This window comes from Simochromis diagramma, unplaced genomic scaffold (assembly GCF_900408965.1).
Source record: "Simochromis diagramma unplaced genomic scaffold, fSimDia1.1 OVJJ01000362.1, whole genome shotgun sequence".
Taxonomy (NCBI): domain Eukaryota; kingdom Metazoa; phylum Chordata; class Actinopteri; order Cichliformes; family Cichlidae; genus Simochromis; species Simochromis diagramma.
Genome location: NW_024386815.1, coordinates 417,741 through 432,281, shown reverse-complemented (window position 1 = coordinate 432,281; position 14,541 = coordinate 417,741). Strand labels below are relative to the sequence as shown.

General features: G+C 40.2%; 1 protein-coding gene across 5 annotated transcripts in view; it reads left to right on the top strand.

Moving 5' to 3' along the window:
* Positions 1-3,683: 3,683 nt before the first annotated feature.
* LOC120730712 (CREB3 regulatory factor-like) overlaps positions 3,684-14,541 on the top strand; it is a 35,144-nt gene continuing 24,286 nt past the window's right edge. Inside the window, exons 1-5 of one of the 5 annotated variants that reach the window (XM_040027171.1) lie at positions 3,684-3,841; positions 4,341-4,558; positions 12,975-13,052; positions 13,166-13,257; positions 13,366-13,482. In XM_040027171.1, the coding sequence (XP_039883105.1) occupies positions 13,249-13,257; positions 13,366-13,482 (126 nt within the window). In that variant the 5' untranslated portion in view covers positions 3,684-3,841; positions 4,341-4,558; positions 12,975-13,052; positions 13,166-13,248. Of the gene's footprint in view, positions 3,842-4,266; positions 4,559-4,956; positions 5,450-6,858; positions 9,421-12,974; positions 13,053-13,165; positions 13,258-13,365; positions 13,483-14,541 lie in introns of those variants that run through there. The other 4 variants (XM_040027174.1, XM_040027173.1, XM_040027176.1 and 1 more) reach the window with 4 other exon arrangements.

Below are 14,541 nucleotides of genomic sequence, written 5' to 3'. Positions count from 1 at the left end.
TTTATTGTCGCCTAGACAGACGTCAAGAACGGGTAAATTAAGACTGCAGAGAACTAAAACCTTTTTGTGCTAGGTTGTAAACATATTTGATATCTGCTGTAAAGTTTATGGAAGTCTATAGAGATTTACTTGTTTTGAAGCAAACAACCAGTGGCCAGTTAAGAAGCTGCAGGGGGTTTTTTTGGCACTAAAGCATTAGCCAACTGGAGATTGCCATCTTTTCGGGAGGCATGGTTGAAAACCCTGCAGACATAAGTAAAATACATAAATTCATTTGTTTAATTATATAAAGATTTAGTGTTAAGATTTGGTTACCAAAACACATTCCAGAAGTCAGGTGTCTCAAGCTTATGCTTTGTCTGAACCCTGTTTTTTGCTAGCTAAAACTCAAATCCAGCTTGGGGTGACACTGAATCATAGCTGTACGTTGCTAATGAAACAAGATAGCCAGTGCTGGCAACAGCAAATAACTCACCCAGTTATGGGCTCTGTACTTTAAACATAGCAATCTTTGAGAAGAAATAGTAGTTCATTGTCAAAACAATAATGTGTGTTGAATGTGTGTGTGAATGGGTGGATGACTGGATATGTAAAGCGCTTTGGGGTCCTTAGGGACTAGTAAAGCACTATATAAATACAGGCCATTTACCATTTTATGAATGCAATCACCAAAAAAAAAAAAAAAAAAAAAAATTATATTAATTATTAAACCAGTATTGGTGTTGTTGTTGAAATACAGAGCCATGGAGACAGCAGTGAGCTAAAGGCTGATGTCATACATTGTGAATTTTACACCTTATTGTGTTTGTATAATGATATACTTTTTACATTGTTATTATTTTACTGTGTCTATAAATCAAAATCTCTTTATCAGAGTAGCAAAAAAGGTAGGTGATAGGTAGACATTTAATAAATGAACTTTGAACTCATAGATGACACATCGAGATGTATCAATTGAAACAGAACCATACTAAGTAGAATGCAGTCATGTATAAATACTAAGAAAAAACATGATTACAACCTTAATATTTTGAAATGTAGCTTAGAATATGTGTAACAGAGTGGCAGCAGAAAAAAAACATTCAGAGTTCAGAAAAAAGAAGAAAATCTCATTTCGCATGTGTATAAATATTAATACTTATTATTGAGGGACTACTAAGTAGCAATGTACCTGGAGGGGCAGTTCAGATTGCTGTGCTCGGCTGTGACTATTACTCATATTTCATTGCGATATAAAATTGAAAATATTAATTTATATTTCTCAGCTGCAATTAAATTAATGGTGGGGCAGAACTGCAATTTCACCATGGACATAAATTAATGAGTAAACAATCCTTTAAATCTACACAATCTTTTGAAAACACAGGCGTGTTTTTGGTAAATGATTGACTAATAAGGTGGGTTTTACTTCCCAGTGGTATTTTGGTTGAAAAGGTTAATATTGTTCTTTAAGTGTGTATCTATCTATCTATCTATCTATCTATCTATCTATCTATCTATCTATCTATCTATCTATCTATCTATCTATCTATCTATCTATAGTTGAGAGGGCAACACATATGGGCTTCAACTGGCAGACACAGATAATCACAAACACCACGCAGCTTATCCTCGGTAATATTCATAAAATGTGGTGTAATGCGCTCATGCACCATGACAACCTACTTTCCTCTGAGAGTACATTAAGAATTAACTATCTTTACACAAGCAGCTATATCTGACCTAAATATCGCTGCCTGAACTGTATGGCTGTCTCTGTAATATAAGGCAGTAGCCAGCTTTTGCTATGTCACTGCTATGTAACTGATATAATATAAACATAATTTATCAATATGACATAAAAAATAAACCATGACTGTAAGTATAATGTTGAATTAAATGCAGTTATTAAATGAATACAATGTGTAATCATGTACAGACTACAAAATTAAGAATTTCTACGGTAAACCTGGCTTATCAATAGCTGCTCTATACACCCCAGTTTCCTAGGAGGCTGGAATACTGTGTGTAAAATAAACAAACGCAGACTGCAACGACCTGGAGATGAGCCGAAAGATGTTATCTCAACAGCAGCATATTTTGTTCATGTATATGCATGTATAGATGCATCATACATGCATATCATGAAGCATTAATGGTCACACGCATTCAAGTTCTCCATACCACATGTGCTGCTTGGAGCTATTATTTTAAATAACCTGCAAACCATTGCTCCATGAATCTGCATGTTACAAACCATTATTTTTGTTTTTGGAAAGTGGTGGTTGTATATCCACAGTAATCAAACAATCTTTTAGTTTTTAAACATTTCAAAATGTATTAATGCTCTTCTTCTGCTGAATTGACTAAATGTTTGCTAAGTGTATCAAATTAGCACAGGAACACAGTTTCTAGCTTGCACATATTTACAGAGTTAAAAATATCTGTTGCCTCTGTTTGTAGTTCAAAGAAAATATTTTTGATAGAAATCTACTGCATACGTTTCTTACATGTTAAGAAATCGTTCTTTATTATTGGGCAAAATATTTGATCTGATTACAAAATAAATGAATGTTGTTATTGACCATGATGAATATTAATGTTACAGCTTATCGTCTTATGTTTACTGAACACATTCTGTCAAGTTCGATTATTCTACCTCAGTTGTATCTATATTCACAAACTGGCCTGTCTCTATTTAACTGGTTATTAATGCGAATATAAAGAACTGGAATTATATAGTACTTTTATTGCTTTACATGGGTTAGAAAAAGACTTGCATCATGGCTGTTCAGTAACAGTAAAGACGTCTGCTCCTCTGTTTGACATGGGGGTATGTAGGTGAAGTGGTTCCAGCGGGGTTCTGCTCTGAAGTCGCCCCAGAGCCCCGCTGAGGTCAGTGGGTTCGTAGCGTGAATCCTCCCGGTGTCCTTAAAGACGGGTCGTATGACCACACCCCTATGACGACACCGTGTCGTAGATCAAACTGTATCCGTTTTCACTCATGGGTCAAGTTATAAAAAGTGAACGAGCGCAAAACCGGCTGGTCTGTCTTTCATAATAAAAGTCTGATCTCACGGGACCCTGGACACAAAATCACTGCTATCATATGATACATTTTCAAACTCGTGATGAAATGTCTTGAGGTTAGAATGAACTCTTTTAGCTTTTACTTGGTATCTGGCTTGTTTGTCATGAGAAAACAACTTAACATATATAACTTATAATAATTCTATTTTCTATCCAAATCAGGACTCATGTTTTTGGCCTTACGGTTTGTATGGATATCCTTTAAAAAAAATTGTACATTTCTTTTCATATCTTACATTTTGTTACAGTGAACATATCCCCAGGGGAATCACGGTAGAATGCATGCTTTTAAATTTGTATTTTATGTGTGAAAGAACTTCACTTTGTGTTATTCCGAGGTATGTAATGGGAGAGGGTAACAGCTATAGACCTAGCTATAGATAAGCTATAGACCTAACAAATACAATCCTTGAACACAACAGATATGAAGGGATATTAAGGGGGAAAATAGTTATAAAACGTGTATGTACCCCTTTTTTAATTGATTTAATACAAATAGGTATTATTTAAAATGTTGCATTATAAAAAAGTATGTCTTTAATATAACCCTAAATTAATAACATACGTTTCATATCTTATTCTTCAGCGCGACTTTTATTTTGAAAGGCAATCCCAGAAGTGCAGCCCAATCTTTTAGCTCTGACACTCGCTCCTCGGGATTATTCGTAAACTCAAGTGCCCCCCAACCCGCCGATGAGAACTGCAACTGTTTTTGGGGGGGGGTTTTGGGGTTTTTTTTTTTTACAGCTGACACACTTCCCATTTCGATCAGGTCAGTCTCTTTTTCACTACTTGTATGGCTCGCTGAACCCTGAACCTAGTAGCTAACCACAGCGTAGCCAACAGCAACAACAGTGCTGTTACTCAGTGACAGCAAACAGGACGCACACTGCACGCGCGGATCCACGCCCTCTATCTCTCTGCTAGTGTTTATATTTCATTCTGAGCCCGTAAAAGTGGTTCTAACCCGCGGAGCCGGCTCCAAAAGTGTCCCCCAAGTGTTATTTTGTGAGTCCCGCGGACGGCACCAAGTCAAACACAGAGGGGGGTCTGCTGTACGAGCTCGTAAAAGTTTATTAACGACGGAATTAGCTTCATAGGAGAGATGAGTGCTTCTGTTTTCCCACCCTCTCATCTCCAAAACGTTAGGTTTCTGCACCAATGAAGGGGAGGGAGAGACAGGAGGAGGAGGAGGACGGGGTGGTGGTGGTGGAGAAGGGGGTGTTTAACAGTCCTACAACCATCTTCTGTCCCGTTTGTCCGCCATATAGGCCAGCTCGATACTGCCGTGAACTAACTTCCTGCATGTGGCTGTAGCTTGAACGGGATTTCTGGGCTGAGCGGTCACTGCTGCTGTCCATGCGTGAGCCTCTTCTCCCCCCTCCGTGGATGGTGCGGAGTAATATCATCTGGAGAGGCCGAGGCCGACATTTTACCCCGGTCCGGAGGAGCATTAACTCGGAGGGGACATCCGAGGACACGCGTTAAGGTAAAGCCCGTCTCGCAGCTTTGTGCCTTTGGACAAATACATAAGCATTTACGTAAAGTTTTACGACCGATAATTAACTGACAAAATATTTAAAGCACATATAGAAAAAAATATGACGGCTTTTAACGGTCTTCTGTGATAAAAATGGCTACTTTCACACGGATTTACACACTGTAGCTGCACGATAAAGAACTATACTTTTGAATTTGGAATAATAAATGCACCGCGTTCACAAAAACATCTGGAAATATATGCTTTCCACGTGCGATATACGTAACAAGTTAGCGTATATATATATATATATATATATATATATATATATATATATATATATATATATATATATATATATATATATTATATTATTATTATTATTATTATTAATATTTTTTAATGTACCAAATTACACTTTTACTACCCCATTTCACGCTACATAACGCATTTATACCGTTTTGTTTATGTTTCCTATATGCGCAGCCAGGCAGCTTTTGCTCCCGGTGTTTATTCTCTGTAATGGCTCAAACTTTACAGTTGCTCGCCGACAAAGCCTACATTTAATGACGGGCATAACTTGCCTCGGCCTGTAACAGCCACCATCAATCGGCAGCAGCACCTGCAGGTGGACCTACAGAAGCCAAAGTTGTTCTGAGATTTATTCAACTTTAATGTAACGAAAGTCCGAGTCGGTGTGGACAGAGAGTGGCCACCTGACCGCAGCTGGGGTCGTTAAAGCGCCGGAGCCCATCCACAGGCTCTCAAATCGGCCGTATTAACAATTAATATTGGACATCCGGTGGCACTGCCAGCTGCGCCCCATTTTTATTGTCTGTGCGCTGAAAGGATCCCTGTTGTCTCGGCTGGATACTCCGCGAAGCGTGGTGGCTGCTTTAGGTAGGAATATTTATTTCTGCGTTATATTGCAGTTTTAAAAAAGTAAACTAAAAATGCATAAAATGTGAATGTGAGGTGTGAAAGAGAAAGGCTGGATGTGGGAGCGCGGCTCTCCAGCTCGCCGTGCCATGCGGGACACGCTGCTGGCTGCCACCATGGCACCTTCCCTTCGTGCTCTGGCTCTTTATGTGCTGCTGCTGTTGTTGTATCCAGCTGTGCGGGGACACAGCACCGTTGTGCCCCGTCAGTTCGATTCCACCGACCGGGTCAGTGATTAAAAGATTTATTCGGGAATATTGCGGACGCGCACTGGATGGACGGGGAAGACAGGCGAGGGGCGGCAGAAGGGGGCCACTTTTGCTCTCCATCGTTACGGGAAACGGAGCTCCAAGGACACGGAGAGGCGGGGGCGCATCCAGGTCGTTTTGGGTGTTTGTTCTTGTATTTTTTTTTCTTTGCAGTTATTAACATGTTTTAATTTTATTACTGGAGATGCGAAAGATTTTTCCCAGGCAGACCGACCTTTGTCCGCCGCCTAGATTTTTGGAGCTTTAATTTGGCAAATTGGCTTCCCAGACAGACTGACAGCCAGATCGTCTCTCCTCCCCGCTCTCCCGCCTCCTCCTCGCTGTTTTCGGCCACACTCTCTGCCATCACAGCCTCTCACTGGGCTCCTTCTGAATTTACTTTTTTCTCACTTTCAGTCTCTCTCCCTCGTGCGTAACCTCCATTCATTCGTGCAATTTGCCATCAGCCTGGAGTTTTTTTCCCTGATTATTTCTGAGGAGGCCTCCAGCTGCAAAAGGTTCAGTGTCTGGTCAGACTGCTTTAATTTTGCCTCGTGGTCCAGTGTCAGAATGACTTGCTTCCACTCCCACGTGTGTGCGTTATACCCAGCTAGCACTATACTACGTCAATTCTGAAAGTGCAAAACAAGTTTTTATGGAGAAAGTGTGGTAGTATATGGAACAAAAGTACCATAAATTATCACATGACTGTTTGAAACTTCAAAAATAATAATAATCATAAGAGAAATAGCTGGCACTCCTTAGGCAGGCGCTATACTTATATCCTTGCTTGCAGACTGTCATGAGGACAGCTGCCACACCATGGACATGTAGTCCTTCCTGTTATACTTTCAGTTAGGTTAGGGGCCAGTTTAAGCAGTTATGTCTAGTTGTTCCATTGCAGTGTTTCATTAATGAACTTCTGAATACTCAAGAACTCTCACTCTCTGGACTTTGAGTTTCATGTGGTGAGATAGTTCACAACTACTGGAGCTCTACAGAAGGCAGAAGGCAAAAAACTGAAATTTTGACTTTTTATTTTTTTTTATTTTGGTAATTTTATTTTATTTTTTTCCTCTCTCTGTTTTCCAGGTTTCTCTATTAAAACACCTTTCTGTAAGTATTTGGGACCTCAAAGCTCCAAGAGCCACTTTACAGTGACATCTGCTGTTTTGATTCCAGGCATGAAGCCATTCATTTCAGTTGCATTTTTATTTATATAGCATCAATTCACCACAACTGTCACCTTAAGTCTCTTGACATTGTAAGCTAAAGACCATATAATGCTAGAGAATAAGGACCAACAACCAGATGTGAACAGCGTTTGGTGACATTGGGAAGCAAGAGCTCCCTTTTAACAGGAAGAGACCTCCAGAAGAACAGGCTCAGAGGGGGTCAACCATCTGCAGGAGAGAAATTAGCAGTGGCCACCTGGTAGCATTCACTTTCAACCACCATAAGCTGCTGCTTCTTATAGGCATATGAAAGTATCAGTTGTGGTTGAGCTATGCTCCTGATCTGTTTTAGTTATCTTTTGGAAACAGGCATCGTCAGGGCAGACTCCTCTAACATGCATTTGCGAGATGCTAGCATGCTTTCTGAGAAAAACTAAGACATAAGTGTCATTTTATTTCAGTTTGGACATTATGAAATACATAAAACACTACTGATCATTGAGCTCCCTCTGCTTCAGTCTCGCTTTCACAGCAGCCAGTTTCGTTCGACAATGGCATTGAAAGGACGATTTCTGAGAGAGTAAATTGGAAAGCCCTCAGATTTCTGTCCAGAGCCTCATTAACCCTCTGATAGTGAAGCTCACCCTCCACACTTACTTTCATTCTTGCAAACAGGGGAGCTGTAACTCTGGTGTCATGGCGATGCTCTTTACCCAAATAAAAAACCCACCACAGGCAAACCATTTTTAACAACTGCCCGTGTTGGAATACAGTGGGGCTGAAACAATTCATGGATTGGTCACCTAGTTCATCAGCTGAAAATAACCAAGAACTCATTTTGAATTTTAATGTAGTTTTCTTTTTTTTAGTTTGAAGCAAGAAGTACGTCCTTTTTCCAGCACATCATTTGAATGACAGTAAATAGACTGGATCTGCATTTTTTATTGTAGCTTGGGTGAAACAATGTGTCAGTTTGGAATGTAGGAAATTGTAAATAAGTTACGTGCCTTTTTTATGATTATTTTCACACACAACAATTGAGAAAACAAATGCCAGATGAATCAATAATAGTGCAACTGTTTGCAGCTTTTGAATGTACTGTAGATTTGTTTTGGAAGGGTACATTATGGCGTGACACAGATTCTTTTGAATACTCTGCCCTGTGTTACATAACAAGCTGTTGCAAGGATATGGGTTCAGTTTTATTTTGCATTTTTCTGTGCCCACACAGTGTTCACAGGATAATTGCTCCAGTGCATTTGTAATAGACTAATAGAAAAGTCAGCTCTAAGTGTACATGGGGTTAGAAATGGCTGCAATTACTGTAAGTTCTGAAGGCATCGAAAGGTCCTCTGTGGCGGGGGATGGCTGGTGGGGGGGCTCCATAACAAGGAAAAGTAAATTTCGTCATGCACCACCTGCACTACATGAACCATTTTCTTACCGCATTGTGAGTGTTAGCATATATATTTACTTTGTCAGTGTGCGTCCAGTGTTGTTACATAAGCCACAGTTGTGCAGGCATCCACTTTGCTTGCAGAGTCTTGTTTACAAAGCGCTAAATGCATCGTTGGCTGAATGTAAAGCCTATGGTTATTGGTTGCTGTTGACTTTTTTGTTTCCCCGCTGCCTTGCTGTGAACTCTGTGAGTGTGTTTATGAGCAAAGAGCCCTTTGGACCGTGCCCTATATTTAACCAATGTGCACAAAAGGATTTCTCAGCTGTTATTGCATGAAGCCACCTATATCAGCCGTGGTATGAACAAATATAAATACAAGTCTGTTTGGTGTATCTGTTTCATTGTGCAAATTTCCCCTGTAGAGGCAGCAAATAGCTAGAGGAGCACTGTGTTCATATAAACAAGATTAAAAGAAATGGTAAATAGTACGCCATGGGCACATTTGCATGTGCGCTTCGCTCCTGTTTGCAGGATATATCAGCACCAATGTCGCATCCGGCAACAGAGGGGAAAGTGGCTTGGTAGCCTACTAAATGCCATTTTGATTTATCGTATTCAAAAGCTTTTTTTTGCTCTGGTAAGTACAGAAATATTCAAAGCTGGCACTCAAACAACTTTATTGTTGGTACAAGTGAACTGCTTCCTTAATAATCTACATAGCTTTAACCCTTAGTGCAAACTCCCAGAGCTTCGCGTTTCAAACGGTCCCGCTCTTTGTGCTGTAAACTTTATGATAAATAATGTGTATCTTTTATTCATTTGCATGAAGCCTGGATTATTATATTTGTTCCACCCATTGGTTATCAGCTTCAGAGCCCTGTATGTGTCTGATAAGTGTTTGTGTACACAGTATGTTGGTAGCTGGCTTGTCTCATGTGCCAAATACCAGTTTTCCATTTGGCGTGCCAAGGCAGTGTCATAACCGCCCAGCCAATCCTCATTTCCTCATTCTTGTGTGCCTGAGGTCAATCCACAGAGAACGTATTATGGCATTGTTCTCAAACACTGAACCAGGGTCTGTGTGAGCTGCTTTCTTCGACTTTTCCACAGGTACTGAACAGTAGGTCTGCATTGTTCCTGTGGCGTGTATGTGTGTGTGTGGGTGTTATGTTGCTCGGTATTTCATCATGTTGCCATCTGAAAAGAGCCGGGTGTATTCGGCGCCTGCAGTGTGGCCTCCTCCCTTCTCCTTTAAGGGAGAATCAGAGTTTTGGTTACACAAACATTAATGAATGGAGCAGCTGAAAGCAACGTCAATGCTCAAGTTTACCCGTATGAGGCGGAGCTAAAGAAGCAGTTCTTCAGTGGACCAGTAAGATAGTCCGATGAAAAGCGATTTACTGTGTGTGTTCGTCTGCACCACTGTTGCTCATAAACAATTAAAACACATCAGTGAGTCACAGTGTTGCACTGTGACATGTAGCTTCAATATTATTAACACACTGCAGAGGTTTTTTTTTGTTGCTTTTTTTTAATCTGGCGTGCAATCTGTGCATCTGTTCGTGGCTGAAAATGGTCCCCGACAAATGCACCATTTCTTCCTGTTCAATGTGGATTTGGTTGAAATCTGTGAATTTTCCACCCGCCTGTCCTGCACCTCTTGCCTCTCTTCCCTTTCTATTCTAAGCCCCTTCAAACAGACAAGTACACGACACATGCTTCATGGGGCTACAAATAGGTCAATGCTAACTTTTGACTTTATAATTCCTGCGATACTGTATTCAGATATCGGTCCAGTCTTTACTCAAAAAGCTACGCCTTTTATCAGTGACAACGTGCAGATCTGTGAGGTCAGTTGTTTAATTCTGTGTTTAACACACCATCCGTCAGTGTCGGTGGGCCAGTTGTTAGCAGGAGATGTAACATAGTGTGAATGAAATTATCAGCAGAGGGTTAGAACTTTGTAGTATTTCGCACTAGCATCGGTAATAATTTTGCTTGCGCATTACTGTCCAAAAGTCTTGACTCACCCCTCATTTCTTTATATTTTTCTTGCAAGAAGCCACACTTTACTTTTTAAAGAGGTCTTGAGCTACAGGTTTGTTTGTTTTTTCTTATACTAATTTTCAGTTCTTGTACCTGTGTGAATCATTCAAACATAAAAAGGCATCTGATTCAAGGGATAAACCAATGTTCTGTTTACACATAACAGACAGTTTGGTGCCAGACAAAAGATCTGGCAGGCGTAAAAACTATCTGCAGCAGATAAACTGTATCTGAAAGTCATGTCCTTAAGAAATATGAGAAAATCCAGCAAAGACCTGACACAGGAGAGATGCATCTGGTCTTTCTGATAAACCATCGATGTTTACCAAAACCTCATCAGAAGTCTCAGTGGAAGGGAGGTTGTCTTGACAGAGAGAAAACACTGAAGCATGCCAAATTACCCAAGAACTCGACTGAAAATCAGTGGCAACAGGTCTTATAAAGTGGATTTCAAACTTTAAATTTTTGGTTCAGATCACTATCAATATGTACAGAAGTGGTTAGGAGAGAGGTACAACAGTAAGTCTCTGCAGCCACCTGTAAAACACATTGGAGGCTCTGTCGTGTTTTGGGACTTGCATATCAACCAGGGGCGTTGGGGATCTTGTCATAATTGGTGGAATTATAAATACAAGAAAACACAAACAGATTTTGAGCCACCTTGAAATCTGGAAAGTATCTTATTGGCAATGGAAAATAGGCTGCCAATTCAGTGAAAGAATACCTGGATAGAAAAAAACACATTGGAATACAACAGTTTTGGATTGGCCTCCTCAGAGCCAGGCGATATTGAAAGAATGTGGGATCATGGTGACAGAGACGTAACAATAGGCAGGAAGCAAAGCCTGCCTACTGGAAGCTGGGAAACTATTCTGCTCCGAGAAATTCTGAAGACTACTTAAAGGAATGACAAGAAACCTTGCCTAAGATTTCAGGCTGTGCTGAAAAATAAACATGGTCATACCAAGTATTAACTTTAAGCTAGTTAGAATTGTACAAACTCCAGTTTTTGCCTTATCTACTGCATTTTCATGTGTTTGCACTGCTAATTTCCCTTTTTTCTAGTTAAATGTAAAAAAATAAGGGGTGGCTCAAGACTTTTGCACAGTACTGTATGTTTGGAGCGGTTGTTCTCAAGTTAGTTGGCATGACTGAAAGCTCTGATTATGATGCTATCCCTGTCAGGCTCTCTGTCTCTTCCTCTTGGGAAGCTTTTATTGCACTCAAAGTTGCAGAGCGTTTTGTCATCAATGCATTTATTATTGTTTCATGTCGACTTTCTTTTGTGACAGCCAGTCTACATGCAGTGTGTGCAGATAGCTGGCCACGGTATCTGTAAGGTACTGAAACTGGAAGAACTGGATGCATATCAACTTTGTACTTTTCACCTGATCTGACCTGAAAAAATAGCAGTTTGTCAAAGTATGTGACCACTTCAATAATATAATGCTGAAACATTATTTAGGGTTTTAAGTAAGGTTACTTGTGATGTTTTTAAAATGTAAAAATAAAACAAAAACTTAATTTAAAGATTGATATTAATAAAAGGAGTGAATCAGTTGGGCAGTGAAGAGAGCAGACAGAGGTGGACTGACTTCTTTCTTTTTTTGTTTGTTTGCTCATGACCTTGGCAGTCATGATACAAGCTAACACAGCTCAATTCAACTTGTCAGCTAAGCTTAACTAGCTTGCTTTGCACATTTTTCACTTAGCTGGACAAGAGCTAATATTTAGCCTTGAGGATATTGACTTCCTCCTGCCCTGCATACTTTAGCCTTTTGATTCCATAGCATACAAAGCATGGAAGCTGTGTTTTATTGACAGTTTAAACTTAACTAGTGCTAATCTTTAGATGATCTATCCAAACTCTTCTCCTTTCCAGCTCATTGATCCTCATCCCACACTGGTCATGTAATGTTTAACAAATGAACATCAAAGTTCTCCTTTAATGCACATAACAGTAGAAATAACAAATGCCAGTGAATCACATGAATGCTTTGTCACACAACAGAATTCAACCTTTATCTGGTGCATGAAAGCTTTTGCATTTGCTGTTTTAAACACTCGTTGTTAGCAGAGGTTTCTCAGGAAGTGATATGTCCTACATTTTTGCAGCACCAGCATGTTTTTTTTTTCATGTTGAATGAATGGATGTATTAATAGAAAGCTAGCCAACTAATGTAAGTAACAATAGCTGCCGCTGTTGAACAGACAAATAAAGAGCTCTGAACTCATTAATGTTTTGCTTTACAAATACAAAATATATTAAAAAAAACACCACAATAAACAAACAAAAGTGAATTTCACAGATTGCCCTTGTGAAATGTTTTCTGTCAAAGAAGCCCATTCATCTAAGAGCGGCACTGTGGATCTGTTATTAAAAAGACACATTTAAAACCTGCATTGTATCATCTGTACCGCTGTCGTCTCCTCCTTTTGTGCCGATCAAACAAACTGAAATCAGTAGCAGCAAACAGACAACTTGTACTGCACGAAGCCAACAAAACAATATAAGGCTTATGTAACACTGTAACATTTTTGTGTTCATATTATGTATTGCATCCCAAGGTTTCATTGTCACATTGATTTGCTCCCTTTTTTATTGTTTTCTCCTTCAGGCTGAGAAATCGAGAGCTGCAGAGCTGCGACATGTGAAAAGAGCTCACCCACTTGGCCTACTCACCTCTCAATCTTAGGTAAGTACTTTCTTCCATTTCTCTTTGTCTCCTTTTATCTACCTTCACTTCTGTCTTTGTGATGAACTCTTCTTTCCCTCTTGTGTCTTTGCTGGTGACATCTCAATGCTCAGACCTGAACTCAGTCGAGTTTTTCGCTGCTGAACTCACTCACACTCACGTTGGGACTGCGACCTGACAACCTCCTGCCTTGGGCATGCCTCAGGTAAAGTAGGAAAGCTACAGTGGCTCTCACCCATCACCTCTGAATTATCCTACTCCTTGCTTCGGTGTTGGATTTACTCTGTGTCTGTGTGTTTTACCTCCTTTCCAGCCGGGTATGAATGGGATGGAGCCTGCATTTGGCGAGGCCTATGGGGGGCACAGGGGTCTGATGAGCCCCTACCCTCTGGCCATGTCGCCACAGGGAGGCAGGACAGAGTACGACCAGGTAAGACAGCACAACATGGACAGAGCCAAAGCTCACGCATCTTATAGTGTGACCTCGGGTAGACACTGTATAGGACACACAGATATATTAATAGCTGCCTAATTTGAGTTGGTGAGTCATTGTAGCAATTTAAATGATGTCATTAGTGATTGATCTATTAGTGGACAATACCGTGCTCTTACTTTGAAAGTATATCTTATTGGCTAGCTTGCTGGCTGTCAGTGCAGTCACAGTTCAGCTGCTTCCCCAGAGAGGATTTCACCCTGATGTCAGATCCAGATCCAGCATCTGCACCTGGTGATACTACAGGAGGAGGAAACCTGGTTCATGTGTAGCGATGCTCAGCTCACTGAGGCTGCAGAACACAATAAGCACTGTGATCACCAGCCTATTTGTCTATAAAGTGAAAGACTTGCAGGAGCAGCAGCTGATTATAATGCTCAGTTATAAATTTGCCAACCTGCCAAAAATCAATTCTTAATCTCTGGGAAAAAATGTGTTTGTCTTTAAGGACAACAAAATATGACCTGTTTTTTATTTGTAATGTAGATTTTTTTGCATGCATCTCTACATTCATTGTTCAATCTGTACCATAGTTTTGTGTTTATTTTCTTCAGGAAAATAAACACGGGCCACAGGCTTGATGATGATTGGATCATGAACCATTTCCAATCCACTTGATCTTTAACCATTACAGCTTTCACTACACCGCACATTAGAGCTATTTCTCAACTGTATTTAAACACGTGCTTTTATAACAGCACGGGAAGAAGTCTGGAAAGACATATCATTAAACAGATGCCCAGGTAAACTGTGCTTTTATGATAAAGCCTATATTATTAGGTTACATACAGCGATGAAGTCATCCTTCCGCTTCAGTGCTGTCACATAATCCTCCTCTGTCTGTGTGTGCATTGATGCATTAAGCTGCTGCATGTCTCTTCTCTTTAATGTCCTATCATGCCTCTATTAGGAATATAATGAGAGCTCAGCAGCAGTAACCGCAGTGGCAGAAGGTTAGGTGGTCAGGCTATGGCAGAGTGGGAAATGTAATTGGGA